Here is an 18468-nt window from a genome sequence, read left to right as displayed (position 1 = left end):
TCATGAGCTTGCTAGAAAGTAATGACCATATGTAAAAGTGAACAAGATGCTGCAGGCCAAAATAATTTGCATGATTCCAGGAGTTTTGGGATTTTTACAAGTTCTGAAGGTCATTTTTAGTGTTCAGTAATCTGAGGCGTTAAAATTAAGAGAGTAATTTTTCCCAAAGGATGTTGACTGTTCCTTTTTGATGATGGGCAGTGCACATTTTTTAATAAATGACCATATGGAGTGTCCTAGAGTTTTGGAAGGATATCAGAATTCCTATAAACATCATTTTGCATTTAAGTGAAGCTTACTGAGTTGGCATGTTATGAGACTGTGTCTTTGAGGTGATAAATTGTGAAGTTTCAGACAAGGCTGGGAGCACTTTCAAAGTAATAAACTGTGATTATCTCTGTTTATCAATTGTGCAAATTACTATTGCACCTGATTTCTAACTTTCTTTTTGCAGATTAAAATTCTTGGTGTTTTCTTTATTTCATCACAAGAGTTCCTGTCCAATGCTTATGTTTTGGCTGTACTCTTATTTTTTGCCCTTCTATTGCAAAGGACATTTCTGCAAGCATCATACTATGTTGCTATTGAAACAGGAATCAACTTGAGAGGTGCAATACAGGTACCCAAAATATTACTAATTAACCTTTTCACACCCTCATGAACATGTACTTGTAAATATAAATGATATAGTTGTTAAATTCTGAAATGCTTCTCTCCAGAAATGTATTGAATGTACCATTGCTGTTAGAAATTGTGTTAGCTCTAAGTTGTTTCCTTTGCGTTTTATTTTGATGATTTTATATAAATGTTTATTTTCAATATCCAATGCTGTATTTCTTCTTACCTTCAAGCAAAAGTTTGCTGACAGTAAAACTGAATATAACTTTTGAAGTAGTTTAAGTGTGAACTGCACCTCCCATCTCAGAGGCATTTTTTGATAATGTCACATCCAATGCAAATAAAACATCCTTAAAATGTATTGTAAATATATTTTGGACAGAAGGATAGTTGTATTCCCAATGCATGAGCAGTGTTTTATTTCAGGGGTGGTCATGCCACAGAGTCTGCCAGGCACTGTGGAGTTTGTAAGCACTGAACAAAAGTCAGATTGCAAAAATGGGGTCTGTAATCATTGTATAGCTGACAACCATAGATCAGAGTTTGATGTAGCATACAAAGCTCTGTGCCTGGAAATGAGAGAATTTGGTGTAAGATTACAGTGTGGGATTGCCAAAGGCACTGACTGAAACCTACCCTGTGATAGCATGAAATCCAGGCTTAGTGTAACTTATAAGTTACACTCTTTATCCCCTGAGCTGCATGGATCCTGTGGGGAGCGTCCCTGATGGATGGATGCTTTCAATAGCAACCTAATTGTTTAATTCTCTTTTGATCTTCACTTGGAAGCACTTGTCAGCTGACAGACTTCTGGTTTCCATCCATTGGTTTTGCCTCACTAGAGTGAAGTAAAAAAAATCTACAGGAATAAAAATTTGACCCGAAAGTACAAAAAAAAATTTTGACTTGTATCAAGTGGAAGAGCTGCAAATGACTGAAAAATACAAGAACCAAAGCAAGTGCAATAGGGGAAAAATTGGAAAAGAGAGTTAAATATTTTTTTTAAGAAAAACTTTGTATTTGCTGTTCTGCATATAGAAGTCTAGATAATGCCAGTTGGACAATTCAAATTGGAAAATTTTTAGGCAGCACTCTAAGCAGCAGATCAGTGTTAATGGCAGTCTCCCTGCCAATATTTTTATACTTTTTTTCCTATGTTTTTTGTTTAAATCTTTTCTCTCCTCCTGTCCTGTGTAAATCTGCCGCTGTTCAGTGTGCCCTATTTGATTTTTACCAAACTAGCTGATAAAAGTGTGCTTTCATTATTTTGTACTGTGTTATTTTTATACCTGTGCCTGATTCTGCACTGAGGCAACTGCTTAATTCAGTACAGAATTGTACCTGAGACATTCACTGTCTGTGAATTAAACTGTGTAATGGAACTGAGTTCTCTAAGCAGAATGTAGCAATCAGCCAGGAACATTGTGCTGAGGCTGGATGGGACCTGAGTCAATTGCCAGAGAAAAAGAACAAGGATTATAATACATGAAGGATTATATATTGAATCTAATAATATCTTAGTGTTAGTTACAGGAAGGGCACTCTGTGGAGATGCTGGAGGTGTAAATCAATAAGAGAGTGAAACCTTTACTCCCCAAAAATGACCAAGAACCACATTAGCTGGATTATGAAGTTGCTGATGTGTTCTTGGGCATTTTTGGGCAGTAAAGGTTTCATTCTCTTATTGATGCACAGGGATGAAAAAAGGGAGTACTTGGACAACCACAGTGCAGGTAACAGCGCTGTGCTTTGTGTCAGGGAAGATGAGTACCTTTAAATTTTATGAAATAACATAAAAGGCCAAACTTTATCTTCACTCAAGTTACTGGAAATATTGTTTGCCCTCAACATGCTGGGCCTGGAGTTTAGATGGAGCTAGAAGTCTCATTGTATTTCTGTATGCTAGTACCTTTTGATCTCTCTTCCAGACAAAAATATACAATAAAATTATGCAGCTTTCAACTTCTAACATGTCTATGGGCGAGATGACAGCAGGCCAGATCTGTAACCTGGTTGCCATAGACACAAATCAGCTGATGTGGTTCTTCTTCCTCTGCCCTAACCTTTGGGCTATGCCAGTACAGGTAAGGTGATTAAATGTGCTTTTGTTCCTAATGCGCCTCAGTCTGTAGTGGTTCATTGCATGCTAGTTTTATGAAAGTGGGGATATTCAAGAAGTTAAAGAATAACTTGAAATAAAATTTCAAGCTATTAACATCTAGAAATCTTGTCTGTAATAGATTCCACATCTGTGACTGGACTTTAGGTATTTATGATTGTATTAGGATCTTGGCTGCTGTCAAAAATGCTTTGCATTTATAACATGAATTTATAGGGTGCAGCAGGTTACAGTGCATTCATTTATTACATCAGGGAAGTTAACTGGAAGATATTGCAATCATTTGTCTTCTGAATCCCAGCAGAAGCAAGAGAAGTAGCATAAATATGATTACATAGAGATGATCCTTTGGACATGCCTTGAAACTACTGCTGCGTTTTGGATGAAAAACTCCACAGTTTGTCATTGTTTCAAAGGCTATTTTTTTTTTTATTAGAACATATTTTTTATGCAAAATGGTTTTGCTGCTTTATCCTGTGGTGTCTTTGGCCTCCTATATCTAAACAGCTGTCTGATCCCTTCAGTCTCCTTTCCTCCTCAGATCACCCTATACTTCTATTTAAGAATTACCTGAAAAAACTGACAATAAAGCATGAAGTTTCATCTGATACTCAGTCCCTGCAAGTCTTCCCACTTTCTTCCAGCTACTTGGTGCACTTTTGTTGGGTGTCCCTTTTGTTGTTCAGTGCTAGCAGTAAATACAAATAGAAGAGGCAGTAGAGTTTAAATTCTCTTTTTGGCGAATTTGGTATTTTCTAGACGTATAATTTAGTTTCAAAAACATGATGAAAACTTCATTGTATTAATGTCACAAAGGCAGTCTGGTTCCAGCACCACACAGAGGCTGATTTTGCTGGTGTGTAAGTCAGAAACCTGCAAGTAACCTATCCAGCAGTTTTGCGTTTTGGGTTGCTTGCCCTTGCCCAAAAATTAAATGGTTTTCATGAGGCTGTATATAGACACCACCTGGCAGATTGCATTTCCAGGCAGTTTATAATGTGGTTTTAGGGGTGTTGCTTAGGAGTTTGTGTCCATCAGCATCTTATACAAGTGATTTTTCTTACTCTCTGATAAAACTCTTGCTAGCTTCATGAGACTTGTGCAAAGCCTCAGATTAGGATAGTGAGCGTATTAAGGGGTGAACAATCAGCAGTTTACTGACTGATGGCGTCTTTTAAATGTGCTTACTACATGTGTGAGATGTAGAACACCATGCCTATTAAAATATTGAGATTTAAGGTGATTGTGGCCATATTTATGTCACTGTGTGGTTATCTTCATGCAGTATGAATGCATTTTTCTCCTCCAATACACTTACTCCTGCATAAGAGGTATGGACTAGTTTTTCTGATCTACTCTGGAGGAGCTTATATGGCAGTTTAAAACATTTTGCATTCTAGAATTAAGGGAGGTTGATGGATATAGCAGTTATCGTATTGAATTTTTCAGAAAGCAACTTGACTTATTTTATGGCATGGTTTCCCTGAAATTATGGATAGGGGAGGAAAAATGGGAACCAGATTTTTTTGAAGTGGGGAGGAAAAAATTATCAAGGAGTTTGTCCTAATATTGATGTCTAATTGCAAAAGAGAGGATAATTATAATGAAAATAAATTGAGAGAAAATACCATATTAGGTATGGTTACTTATTGGAAGTTTTTGGTAATAATTTGGATGTCAGGGTATTTTCCTTCCTTTTATGGGAAGCACAGTAAGAAGTCAGTGATTGTAGACTGCTAAAATGATGTTGCTGAAAAGCTATGGAGAGCCAAGAAGAGTCCACCCCCTTAATGATAATGTCTAGGGTATCAATTATTATGGACAAACTTTGTACAAGCTATCAATTTCACTTATTTTCTAAGACCTCTCTGGCAGCTCAGCGTAGAGAGTGCTTTAGTGCAACTGAGAATTAATCCAATTCCATTGCATATTCTGTAACAACATTTTGCTTTAATGGGCCAGAAGTCACAGACTCATAAAGACTTCCTGACAGTCTGCAGAAAATAAAATTATATTTGCATTAGAATTCCTGCCGTGATGCTCCTTGCCAGATGAGGACGATCAGTGCTGGAGCGTGCTCCTGTTTTGTGGGTCATGCCAAAATCAGTGAGTCACATTGGCCACAAAGGCTTCTTCAGGAGGTTTTCCATAGCTTTCATTCAGTACCTTGTTTTATGAGGCAGTCAAAACTATTACTGGCTGCTTGAAAGATGGCTGATACTACATTGCACAAACTCTGTTATTATTTAAAACAGGTTTTTAATTGTTTTGTAGCTCTTAGTCTAGCAATCAACATTTCAGCATCTGCTGTAGATTTTGTAATAGCCATTCATGACAAGGTAGGTTTTCTATACAGTCCAGATAATTTGAGCCCCATCTTTGCTCTGACTGGAGTCAATGGGAGCTTTATCATTGCCTTAAGTTACTGTTTGAATGTTATTGGAATCCATGAGAAGAGGCCCAGGGATGCCAGTCAGTTGAAAGATGCCCTCAGTAGGTTTGACTGAAACCCTGGGAGCAAAATGAGGCCTTAGAAAGGCCTTCCCCCCATGCCTCCATTTGATAAATACCCTTGTTTGATTTCATTGTGATTATTGAAAAATCCTGTATTCTCATATCTCTGGCTCATTGGTAGGGACAGCTTACACTTGTAATGAAAGGGCATTTGTCTCTTTCAGAACTGCCCACAAAGCAGTTTCTGGCTGCAAATACTGGCCATCCTTCAATAAATAATCAAGACAAAATAACCAGAGCTATTGGCGAGCTTTTCGCTCCTGATATTTATCTCTGGCAGAGAAGAGCTTTGGGATTTTGATGAAAGAGAAGCAGTGTTTCATTACACAGCCTTTTTTTTTAAATATGATTTTTGCCTTCTCAGGAATACTGATGAGAGCACTCCCATCTGCCAGATACTGTCCCCCAGAGCTCAGATGTTATCTGTGTACTCTTTATTCTTGATTCTATACTTTGTGATGTGATATAGAATTATGTTCAATAAGATTTCAGCTCTTATCAGATACAATTCTTCACTTTTTTTTCCATACATACTGAAGGTATTTTGTCCGATCGGCTCTTTGTCTCTGCTCGGACATGCGTAGGATGGCTCTGGGACAGCCCACTCTTCAAAGGACAAGTCTGGACTCTTCAGATTTTCAGTCTTCAGATTGTTTATTATTTCTTATCTATAAAATTTTCTGTCTGCCCAACAGAGGTCTGACCAGCAAGGCAGTCAAGGGCACTCTGAGCCCCCACTGGGCGGTCATCTCTTTTTATACTAAAAACTACGTACATCATATTTACCTTTATTTCCCAATACCTTTCACCAATATTAGCAAGTGCACCTTCACTGTGGACCAATCCCAGAGTGCCAACATCACCACAGAAAATGGATGACAAGAAGAAAGAAGAAGGACGAGACACGCCCTGATCCCTCCATCTTGTCTCCATAACTCCCCTGTACCAAAACCCTCAAATCTATATTTCACTCTGTAAATACATAATTTCTTACACCATTCATTCCCAAGTGACTCTCATGTCCTCAAACAGGTGGCACATCCCTTGTAGGGTCAAAGTCAAGGTGCCAGGTACTTTTGGCAGCATTCCAGGATCTCTGAGCCCCCCCCCCCCCCCCCCCCCCAAGGGTTCTCTCGGTAACTCTGGACATCTGGAGTGATGTGCTGAGTTCCCACAGTATTTCAAAAGTTTGTCTGTACTATCACATTATAAAGAAGATGAAAATGGGATAATTTTTGACCTATTTGAAACATGGTATCATTAGCACTTTTGCAAAGACCGAGCCTCTCAGTAGCTAGGATGAGGGTTGGAAAAGCAGCTGTGAGCTAGCAACTCCCTCAGGATCCAGCTGAGATAGGTTTCTCCTTGTCTAAGGGAGAAGCTGATGCTCTCTTTTTAGAACCAGGTGGTCCCATAATGTCCTTGACAATCAACCAGTAGTGAGAGACAGCAGGCAAACAAGGAGTCAGTGTTCTGCAGTGGCTTCTCACTGTTCAATGCTTTCCTGTATTTTCAATGCCCACAGCATGTGCACATGATGAAGCAGTTGGGAGTGAAAATCTTGATCTGTAAAGAGACCAAGACCATTTTGTGTTATGGAGGAGAGCTCTGACACGGGTGTCTGGCAGAGGCCTTTCGTGTTCTGTTTGTTTTCAGACACTCATTAATTTCCTGACTTCAGGTGGAAGCAGATTGCTCACTTACTGATCACTGAAAGATTTTTTTAATTTGGAATTTAACCTTGCCTCTTACTAGATTTGTGGTGCATATACAATGGGATTTTACTTTCATGTCAGTGCCTTATTTCTTATTCAATACTGTGGCTCTTTTTGAGAGTCATGTTTTAGTTCAGTTCAGCTGTAGAGAGGCATCAGAGAGTTCCTAAGAAGAAAAAAAAAATTTTCTCTCTGTGCTTTAAATGGATGGCAATGTGGAAACTGCAAACTCCTTTTTTTTTTCATGTAAACAGTCACTTTCCTATAAATGTGTGGAAATAGGCATATGACCATTGAGCTTTGAAATGATGGAAGATGGTGAAGGTTATGAGAGTGTACAAACATATCAAGAGTAGTAGATAACATATTAAAGAAATTTCCAGTAATTGGGTTTTTTTAATTAAGGGAAATTTTGTATGAAATTAACTTTCTATCCCTTTGTCATCCGATTGATTTATCAGCTTACACTTTTGAATTCTTAGATCGTCAATGTTGCATATTGTTCAGGAGTCAGTCATTACAATAGTGATAATTAACTTTGGTAGCTTGTATATATTGTTTGTGTTTATTGAGCTGCTTACAGTAAACCATGGATGTGACTTTCTTCTAGATTTTTACTTATTCAAAGACAAAACCTTTTTTTTTTTTTAACCATTTCTCTAACTCTGTTTCAAAAGTAATTGCCTATCTGGCACTGTATATCCTTAAAACAGGTCCTTGCCAGTTTGTCAGAGATTATCTGAGACGAGTATTCTCAGTGCTATAGTGTGTTATTTGGAAGTATTTTTAAATTAAATTTTATTTAAAGGTGTTTTTCTAAAATCTATTTATTTTTAAATAAAGTTCTTCTAAATAGTTTTGAAAGTTAAATTATGGAAGATACACAAACCTGTAAAACTTTCTTTTACTGTGCATAATGGGGAGAAATACAGAAACAGAAATACACAAAATGCCCAAGCTAGGGAGAGGAGCACTGGGTGAGTGTCTGGGTCCCTGGGAGAAGCCCTGACTGATCACATTGGGTGTGCCAGCAGTGCTGAACTTGTGACATTTGGGGTGGCTTTAACTGCAGCTGCTGTTGGTTGAGCAAGGTCCCTTACCCTGACGTTGGTCTTTGTGGTGCGTACCCCAAGTGAAGCCAAGATCTTTCCCTCGCCTTCTTTTATCCCAACAGATAATTGTAGGAATTCTTCTGCTCTACTACCTTCTTGGAATCAGTGCCTTAATTGGAGCAGCAGTAATCATAGTCCTTGCACCTGTTCAGTACTTTGTAGCAACAAAACTCTCACAGGCCCAGCGAAGCACATTGGTGAGTGTCTTCAAACTAATTTGTAATCTAAATATCATATCTGGTAATTATGCATTGGTCTATGCTTGGAATTACAAAGCTAACCATGGATGTTGACCCAGAATTGCTTCTCAAACATTTGCTAGTGTTCAAGAATGCCACGTTCACGAATGTGAGATTGTAAGTGTAGGCAGTAAATACATATTTTTTGGGGTTTATATTTTTCAGCAAGTGTGGCTCCCTAAGAGCAAAAATACCTTTAAAACCTTCTGGTCTACAAATAGAGATGATCAGTAGTCATGGACTGAAGTAGCTGTGGGGAGTGCACAGAGCTGTGAGTCGTGCAGGGCAAGCTGTCCAAGGGGAAAGGAAGTAGGAATGCTGTGTCCAAACTCAGACCCCACATGTGGAATTCTATCAAACAGGTTCATTTAAACAAACCCCATGCTGTCCTAACTCCCACAGTGTGTCCCTCAACTGGGCAGCTTATGGGTCTGATAAGTCACAAGCTGTTCCTTGATCTCTCATTTGGCTTGTCTATAATTTGAATCACCTGCACCACTGCTGAAAATGTTACCGTGCTTCATTGGCATTCCCATGCCCAGCTGCTCTGAACTTATTCCCCCTTTCAGCAACTGTTGCACTGCCAAGGAAGCCACAGGAACTTGTAATGGAGCCAGAGCTTGCTGAAATCTCTTCCACCACAGATCATGGGTAGTGATGAGAGTTATTTGTGCATCTTCCTGTGTGTGGAGGAATTCCTTCCCATCAACAGTATGCACCCTTCCAGAAATGTGGACAGCATTCATTCTTGCAGCATCCAATCATAGTCAGTGTCACCTAGAAATTCCTGCACAGGGGAGCAGTGCTGTTTGTGATGGAAATGTCTGCACTGTGCAAGGGGGCTGCTTATAATTTATGTGTCATCCTTATGCTTAGGGAAGAAGTGTTTTTATTGTGCTTTTCAGGTAAATGTGTGTGTAAATATTGCAGGAGTACTCCAACGAGAGACTGAAGAAGACAAATGAGATGCTGCGGGGCATTAAACTCCTGAAACTCTACGCTTGGGAGCACATATTTCACAGCAGTGTGGAGGAAACCAGACAGAAAGAAATGACTAGCCTCAAGTCTTTTGCCCTTTACACCTCCATATCCAGTAAGTCTGTTCCTTCACAGTAATCCACTGCTCAGCTAAGTGCTACTGAATTATTGGCTACTAATGAGTTTCCCATTTCTCTGTCAAGATTATTTCAGTTGCTTTAGGCTCTGATCTGTACTTCTCACTTTGCATCTAGTCAGACCCTGCATTTCATTCAGTAGAACTTTGCTTGTGTGGGAAATATGCCTGAAAGAAAAAATGTGTGCTTCAAAGAATTGACTTTTTCTGGACAAAAGCTTTCAAGGGACAAATATTTCCCAGACTGTATTTAGCCAGCAATATTCTCTTCTAGAACACAGCATTCAAGAGGAAACGGCTGCTGAAATTTATTTATTTTTGAGGGTTTTTTCTGCATTTTGCACAATTCAGAGCATACAAATAATATGTGACAGGCATTGTCTTTGCACTGAAGCTCCAACAGACAATATTTACATATTCTTACTCAAAACTTGGATTTCTTGTTAAAATAAGTGATTGTTAAAACCATTTCTATATGCTGGAAAGAAAAGTATGAGCATTCTGGCAATTTCATCATTCTGTATCCCAATTCTTTCCTCTCCTGTTATTTTTCAGGCTGCTTTAAGACTTTATTGTGTTTTTAAAAAGACCTACAGCAGATTGAAATCTGTGTTTGATGCATATTGTTATATGCAATACCTATATAATTGCTATGTTAATATTTTAGAAATAATTAGTAAAGTCACACTGAAGAATATATAATCTGTGAGATATTAATGAAATGGAAAACTTTAGCAAGAAGTTTTTGAGCACTACTAGGTACCTGTACAAATATCTCCTGGGGTAATAAGGAGGCCTAGTTCTTATGATCACATAAGGTAATGTACTCTAAGAGAAAGATCATGATCCCACTGAATTTATCTGACATTAAATTGAGGTATTCATTGTCTTCTAAGACCAGAATTTCTCTCTGGCAATCCTAGGCATTGTGGGCTTGGAGAGGAGTTTCTGTTTTGACATAAAACAGAATTTAGCTGCATGCTGTGAGAGCAGAAACTCTGTGTTACTCCCAGATGAACATAGATGGGTTCCCTTTGTCTGCAGTGCTTCATGTGGCATTAAAAATCTATTTATAGTCAGGGCCAAGGGTTCAGCTGTAGGGCTGTGAAGGCTTATTGGATTTTAAATCCTCACAGAGTCATTTGCAAGAGGTAGGAAAAGGTGTTTTCATCCCAGGGGTACTGATTATTCTATGAAGCAATGACATAAGAATCTGTATTATTAGAAATTTATATTTACTGATGCTTCTAGAAATTTATATTTACTGATGCTTCATGAAACATTCCGAGTTTGTAATTGCATTCTTATTTTGTATTAAAATTTATATTTAAGTATGGGCAAGACACAAGAGATAAGTTCTCAGTTGGGGTAGAGCAGTGCAGCTTTATGCTGAAGGTGCTTATAGTTTTGGCTTATAAAGGTTCCTGTTATTTCAGCCTAGGAGTTACACCTTCAGACTTTAGCAGAAATAACACTTGTCTTTGCCAACTTGCACTTTTGCAGACTAAAAAGGGAATGTAAATACAGGAGAATTTGCTCTTTTACCTTAAGTATAATTAGAATGAGAGGCATAATCAGCCCAAAACACGTTGACTAATATTGTAGTGAACATATTATTTAATTTCTTTAGGGAAAAAAAATTAAAAGGCATTAGAGGACCACAATTTTTTGTATTTGTGATGTAGAGGAAGGCAGAAAGATGCTAGAATACTAAGACAGAACAAAAGAGATTTTTATAAATAGTTCTTTTAACAGAGTGTTGAATAGAGTCTGGAATTCTTTTCTAAGTACACATAGCTATTAACAGAAATAAAGGATGTGGTTGGAGTTATTTTATTCATAAGGAATAGATTTGCATTGGATTATAGAAAATATACCTACAAGTTTCAGGGCAGTGTTGGCTAGACTACAAGAAAATTACATTTCAAGACCACATGGAAATTGGATGGTGTGCCTCACCCCTGTGCCAGGATCCAGGCTATATGTATATGGAATTGTTCATGTGTACTAAAAGAGCCACTATAGAAATTGCCTCTTCCTGTATTTTAATGAAAGGCCCCCACCAGAATCAAAGTTGGGTGGCATCTTTAAAGGATTTAATGTACATTAAAATTCAGGAAAGACAGAGAAAGAAAGGAGTGGTTTTCCTACTTCTATGATTTTTTGCCTAATCTCTCAGAAGCAAAATAACTCCAGGCTTTCTCACAGGAAAATAACAGTGGTTACTGTTACTAAAATATCCAGACCAACTGGATATTTTTCTCAGTTCTTAGTCTACCTTTTTTCAGTAACAAAGTCCTTTTGACTAAAACTAATTAAGCATAAAGTCTTAGCTGCAAAATAGAGTTATTTTAGAAGACATTTTATTATTCTGGACACTTGCATAGTTGGAAAAAAAAAAAAAAAGATTTATAAAAAAAGGAAAGCAACCCCCAAATTCCAATGGCTCATATTTGTTTGGTTGAAAGAAGTTTGAAGTCCTTGTATGTACTGGTGATCTCATTTAATAGCAAAATTCAGCTCAGCTTCTTGGGATCCACCAAGTGTTTTAGGTGTTTTAACTCTGCAGCAAGCTTTGCCACCCCTACAGGATATTTATTGCATCCAGCTTCCTATTTGACAGGTATGATCTTGTGCTGTGGACAGGAGTAGAGCAGGATCCATCTCTGAGAATCTGATCATCTTTGCTAGATTCCCTCACCACACTGCTCCCTAAAAGCAACCCGTGTACTGCAGCAGTTGCAAAGCCACAGTGCAAAGGCAAAGATTTAATGGCATTCAGAAGGACAGAGTTGCAGGCAGCAAGCTTCCCTTCTTTACAATTTCTGTGCATGTACCTACCTTGAATTGATACAAAGTGTGAAAACTGGTCAGGAAGTAGAACCATTAAAGAGACATGAGAGGCTGCTTTGTGTTCCAACACGGAATATTTTTGTCAGAAAAATATGTAGGGGTTTTTTTCCAGGAGTGAGGTGTAAACTGTGCATTTCTAGACTTTAATACACATTAGTCTTTCAAAGCTGAAGCTTTTAATTTGTGATTACACACTCTAATATACTTATATTTTTTTAATTCTCCTCTCTGACAATGAATTAGAAGATATGTGCAATTACTCAACTATTTTATATAAGCATGAGTACAGAATTTAGGAATATGTTAGAGGATTCATTAAAGCTCCTCTAAACGTAGGCAAGAGAAATATCTGACACTCTATGGAGTCCTTCAGGGGTTCATGCCAAGAAAAGGGTGACCAAACTGTCAATTTTAGCATTTAGCCTGTCTGAATGAAAATTGTTCCTAAATGTTCCTATGTGTTTTCCTTCACAGTCTTTATGAATGCAGCAATACCAATTGCAGCTGTGCTCATAGTGAGTATGGACTTTGTAAATAGTGTCAATTACAACTGCATTTTCAAGTATAAGTGATGTGGAGCTGGGGAGGGAGGAGAACAGGATGCAAACCTGCTGCACATTTGCAGTTCCTCTGGGAAAGAATGGAAAATGCTCACTTGCCTTCTGGGACCAGAAGCAGCTCAGAGCATGCAGCACTCCTCCAAACTGTTAAGAGAGTATGAATCAAGGTTCTGTAACTGAAATGTTTGTGAAATATGAAATTTGTTTCCTTCCTTATGGCAAAGCACTCATGGTGATGTTTGTCTCTTTGTAGACATTTGTTGTCCATGCTCATCTGACAAGAAAGGCTGACTTCTCCCCATCAGTGGCATTTGCCTCCCTCTCCCTGTTTCATATCCTTGTGTCTCCGTTGTTCCTGCTTTCAAGTGTGGTTAGATCCACTGTCAAAGCATTAGTAAGGTAAGAACTGTAAGATTAATATCTTCCACCTACCCAGTTTCTGAGAATGTGCCCATTGCTCATTTTACAATTTCAAGTTTAGAAATAGCATGGTGATTATTTATCTGTAAACTGCCTCCCAGCTTTTTTTCCCCTCCATCAAGCACATAGAAGGGTAAACAGTAATCACAGAAGGACATGTGTTTCAGCCTGTATCTCTTGGTTTTGCCTGTTGGGACTGAGTTAGACTGAAACAGGCAAATTAAAAACCTTAAAAATCACTTCTAAGAGTCACAGTAACTTAACGACTAAATGTCTAATCCAGCCTTGATGAATTTTTACTTTCTGATGAACATGTTGGTTTAAGTGTTGAAAAGCTGACCAAGTAACAACCAGTAGAACTGCTATTTCACTGGGAATTGTAGTATCAACAGATTAGTGTAAAAACCTCCTAATGCTTTTTCATATGCAGTGTAACTCTACCTGACTGATAGCGGAAACAGAGTTTGGACTTCCTTCTTTATTAGGACAAGTTTGACCTCCAATGAAGCTGTCTGACAAGCTTATTTAAGCTATGGGACAGGTATTGGCCACCACCTCTTGCTTAATTTCCTTTGTGTTGCTTTGGAGATGGGAGACTGCAGCACAAGGCTGAGATTGCCTTCAGTGTTTGAAAATTCCCTGACAGTGCAAAGTCACAGCTGTGTCCTCTCTCCTAAGAAGTGTGAAATCTGAGAGCATCAGCAGCTGGCAGGAAATGTTTTGCAGCCACTGTGGTAGTCCCTTGAGCCATGGCAAATTTTCATGCAAAGATTACAGCCAGCAAAGTGCCTGGGAGCCCACACTGACACTGCCTATTACCAGCAGGCATTTATTTTGGCTTGTCTAAAGATTTCTTTGCAAATGAATTGTGCCTGCTAATGCCACAGGAACAATTTGAGAGTGATTAGGATCAGCCAAGTATTAATTGTTGCTAGCTGGGAGTTCTTCATGGGTTATTCTGGAGATATCTTCTTGGTGGCAGGCTGTTTGTGGTGCAGACAAGAATCAAGCTCTGTAACAAAGCTGGCATCATCCCTGCTGGCTGTCTGTATCACCCAGGTAGTGTTCCAGAGTGCATTGCTCCATAGTGCTGGTGGTGCTGCTCTCTCTAGAGTGCCTCACCCTTCAGTGGAATATTTTGGAAGCATGTGCCAGATATTTTCAAGCCATAAAAAGATGTGGTTGCTGAAATACTTTAGTAAATGTTAAAAAGCAGACAGTTGAGTTTGCACTAATTGAACATAGCTATTTTTTGCTTTCTGCAACTGTGTCCTGCTGTTACACCTTCCTACTTGTGAGTAGCTGGTCAGTCAAAGGTGACCAAACTTGGCAAATTTGTATTTCACTGTTTTAGGCTGTGATAGTCTAACTGATTTTAGCATGTGTGCAAAGACAGCTTTTCCTGGAGTGACAGAAAGGGACTAAGTGGTGCAGAAGATGATCCACAGTGAAACCTGCATGTAAACGACAATGAGAGTGTGTTACTGGCTCTGCTTCCCAGACACTCCATAAACCCTGCTCTCTTACTGTTGGCTGCAGTGATTGATGCCCAATGTATCAAGGACAATAATATTGATCAATAATCTTGTCAGTATCTTTAATTGTTACACATTGCCCAATTGCAAAGCATCCCCATGGATGGGCATTGACCTGCTCAGAACCACTGTAAGACTGACAGATTTAAAGCTTCTGTTCCATGTAGGACCCCTGAAAATGTTCCAAGTTATGGGCTTGGGTGTTTGCTTCTGAGAGGAGCAATTGTTCAGTGTCTTTAGGAAGGTGACAAATCTGATACCTCTTTGTATAGTGGTTCTTTGGGTTTTTTTTAATGTGTGGAGTGTTTCTGCAACTGAAAACTAAAACTGAGGAGCCAGTGGATGCATTTGTTCAATGTGAGTCTTCAGGGACAAAGAGTGCAGTGTACCATTTTCAATCAGCAAAGGTTAAGTGGCAAGAGTGGTATTATGTCTCTTACTGGGTTTAATATCAAACCATCTTTCCAGTGAGGTGTGCAAATAACAGTGTTTTAATCAATATGTCCTTTCTGTGGCTTAAAAATAAGTTCCCCTCTGGAGATATTGGAGTACTCAAATTGTGCTGTCAGCAAGAGCTCTTTAGAGAATGTCCTTTTTCTATTCTTTAAGTGTTCAGAACAGTCTGGCATCCTAAGTAAGAGCTATTGCCTCTAAGACAATATTTTCTCACAGCTCTACTGTGTTTCTTCAATAATTGCCTCAGGAGGAGTAATTCCAGAATTATGCAGAGCATTGCAGGGGTTTGCGGAGAGTACAGACACCTGAATGCATAACTAGAGAATAAAATCAAATTGTTGGATGGCTTAATAGAAACATACTTCTGTTTGGATATGCATGGTCTGAGAATGTTTGCTGTCTTCTCTTCCTGCCCTTCTAGGCCCTGGAGTAGATACATGGGGGACTTCTCTGTCTGTTCCTTCTATCTTCACAGAAATTTCTCAAATATCAGTGTAATTTTCATCCAGATAACATAGATGCAGCTATATATCAAATCCATATAGGCAACATATAAACCATCATCTGGTCCATTGAAAGACATTTGAAATTTTCTTTTAAATATTTGGTTCACTGAAAAAAAAGGGTAAGATTCCTAGCCCTGTTTTCCAGAACTTTGTGCAAATAGATATTAATATCACTAGCAATGGGACTTCTAATCAATTCCTTTGAGATAAAAGACCTTCCCATTAGGGGATCAAAAATTGATCCTGAATTAATTATTATTCCTCTTGTCGCATCCCAAATAATTATTCTCCCTCTTTTTGTTGTTTAGATTGTAGTACCTGCTCTAGCTAAATTCCCTCCACTGAATCCACTAAGAGATCCACTGATCTCAGTCCCCAGCTGCCACTAGCAATCAGTAGAGTTGACAGAAAAACTCTAGAACCAGTTCTCTCCTAGGGAGTCCCAGGGTGGCTTTGATCTCTGCTTGCAGGGCAGGTGGTAGCTGTGCAGGGAGTCTGCCTCAGGCAGTTCTGCACTGCCTGGATCCAGCAATGTTTTGGCATCAATGGGGGATTTCATAAGGTTCTTAGAAGAAAATAAGTCTCTGTCTAAAGAAGAAATCCCTGGTAGTGAAATGCAAAATAAATCTTGGCAGGTGAATTCTTATTTTGTGAGATTGACATCCTAACAGATTACCACGTATCACAATGCTCCAGTGGCATTGTTTATCCTCTTTCTTCCCAGTGAGCCTCTGGCTAGACATTGAAATCAATTTTTTTCAGCTCTTGTTCATAAATTTATTTTTAGACCTTCTGACACTTTATAATTTTGAAGACTTATTTCCAGCTAATTGAGCTCCTTTGATGTTGAGTTCATGATTCAATCCAATTCTTTCACAAATTTCATTTGGTGTTCCTGTGAGTAGATTAGACATACATTTTATAAAGTCAGGTACAGAGATAAAATTAATGCCCTGATCTGTTAAATGTCTTAATAAAGGCACATTATCTCTTAGCTAATTAAATCTTAAAGCAGCTAGTGAAAATTTTATGCCTTCTTCTTTGTTGCTGGTTGTCAGGATTCCTTTTATATCTCATCTGTTGAACACTATTCTGTTGTGGTGTATTCCTTTATCTAGTTACCTTATGCACATCATATTTCACCATAGCTGGTTGAATTTCGCTCACAGTGTACAGCTTTTATAAGGCTCTTCAGTAGGACTGACTGGGCCAAACTTGATCAGCATAAATGACTAAAATTCTATAAAATTCATAAATTACTAGAATTGGGTGAGTGGTTTCAAAAGAAGCCACTGCTGTTGCCCTTCTGTGTCCTACCAAATGCCTGAAAAAACTTTTGTGTGAGATCTCTCTGGTGGTGTCAGAAGAGACATGACTTGAGGAACGTGCACAAGCTGTTAAAATATCACTGTTAATAGGCAACAGGACAGGTTTTGACAGCTTCCTTGAGTAACTTCCCATTGCATGTTTTCATACACCTGTTACCAAACAAGAACAAACAAACTGCAGCAGACAGCAGCTGAAGTACAAGAAGGGATGCTCTGTAATAAACATTGCACTGAACAAAAGTTTTGCTTCCAAGGTTGAGGTGTCATTGTGGGATTTTTTTCCCTTTCAGTGTGCAGAAATTGAGTGAATTCCTGTCAAGTGAAGAAATTGGAGAAGAGCATGATAAATCTTCAGAGCTCAGAAGTGCAGATAATCACAGCAAGTACCAAGCAGTGGTGAGTAAAGCTGTCTCATTGCTGGTGAAGTGGCTGCAGTCGTTTGTACCCAGAATAAATTTTTCACTCCTCCATTTCCTACTGATTATTTCTTGCAATTGCAAAACCTCTATTTTAATACCCTGAATTGTATCATTCACACTATGGTTGCTAGAGTTTGGGACGTTTTGCTGATGCTGCCACCAATTAGTGCTTATTTCTGTCTCTCTGATTTTGCACAGCCACTCAAGGTTGTGAACCGCAAGAGGCCTGCCAGGGAGGACTGGAACAATTACAGCTCTCACATGAGAAGACCCATTAACATCACAGAAGCAGATGATTTTTGTGTAAAGGTGATATGAAGGTCACTCTAATAACACTTATATTAGCTCACTAATAGTCACTTTTGTGCTCTGATGGCAGTTTAAAGTTCAAAACACAGCATTTGATGTGAACTGTTAGACACTTGTGCACTTGTCAGAGATTAACCTCCACCTTTCTTGTATCTGTCTTCCTTTTTAAGAATTAACTACTAATCTCTAGGTTGTGATTAGTTGCAATTGTTCCTTTAGATTTCACCCAGCCTTTTGCTATTTCAAGTGTTTAAGTCATTAGCCCTGTTCTCAGATCCAAAATTTTTAACCCAGAACGACCAAGGTTGGAAGGAACCTCAAAAGATCATCTGACCCAACCTTTTATGTATGCTAGACTCTTTCTTCCAGTTCCAGGGTTTGTATAGAATAATAGGATGAAGAAAATGGAATTTGTTCTAGATGTTTCCGAAATAATGTCATCATGGGTCTTCCCTTCCTATTTTGGAATTCCTAGTAGCCTTTCCCCAGATGAAATTAAAAACTAACTCCCAAAGACCTAACTTGTCTGAAGAAAAAAATTACAATTACCCACTTTGAAGACTGATGCTCTTGATTTGTTGTGGAAATGGCCAGAAGTAATAAAAATCCTGATGGTTGTTATAGTGATGAAGCTGTTTATTTAGGGAGCCT

At 38.6% G+C, this 18468-nt stretch overlaps 1 protein-coding gene across 1 annotated transcript in view; it reads left to right on the top strand.

Moving 5' to 3' along the window:
- Positions 1-18468, top strand: part of ABCC8 (ATP binding cassette subfamily C member 8) — a 73454-nt gene that overhangs the window by 17264 nt on the left and 37722 nt on the right. The window contains exons 7-14 of the mRNA XM_063158567.1: positions 455-619; positions 2547-2702; positions 8141-8275; positions 9248-9410; positions 12759-12799; positions 13098-13243; positions 17380-17485; positions 17707-17817. Coding sequence (XP_063014637.1) covers positions 455-619; positions 2547-2702; positions 8141-8275; positions 9248-9410; positions 12759-12799; positions 13098-13243; positions 17380-17485; positions 17707-17817 — 1023 coding nt within the window. The remainder of the gene's footprint in view (positions 1-454; positions 620-2546; positions 2703-8140; positions 8276-9247; positions 9411-12758; positions 12800-13097; positions 13244-17379; positions 17486-17706; positions 17818-18468) is intronic.

The sequence above is a fragment of the Melospiza melodia genome, chromosome 6 (assembly GCF_035770615.1).
Source record: "Melospiza melodia melodia isolate bMelMel2 chromosome 6, bMelMel2.pri, whole genome shotgun sequence".
NCBI classification, from domain to species: Eukaryota; Metazoa; Chordata; class Aves; order Passeriformes; family Passerellidae; genus Melospiza; species Melospiza melodia.
This window is presented reverse-complemented; position numbering and strand designations above follow the sequence as displayed.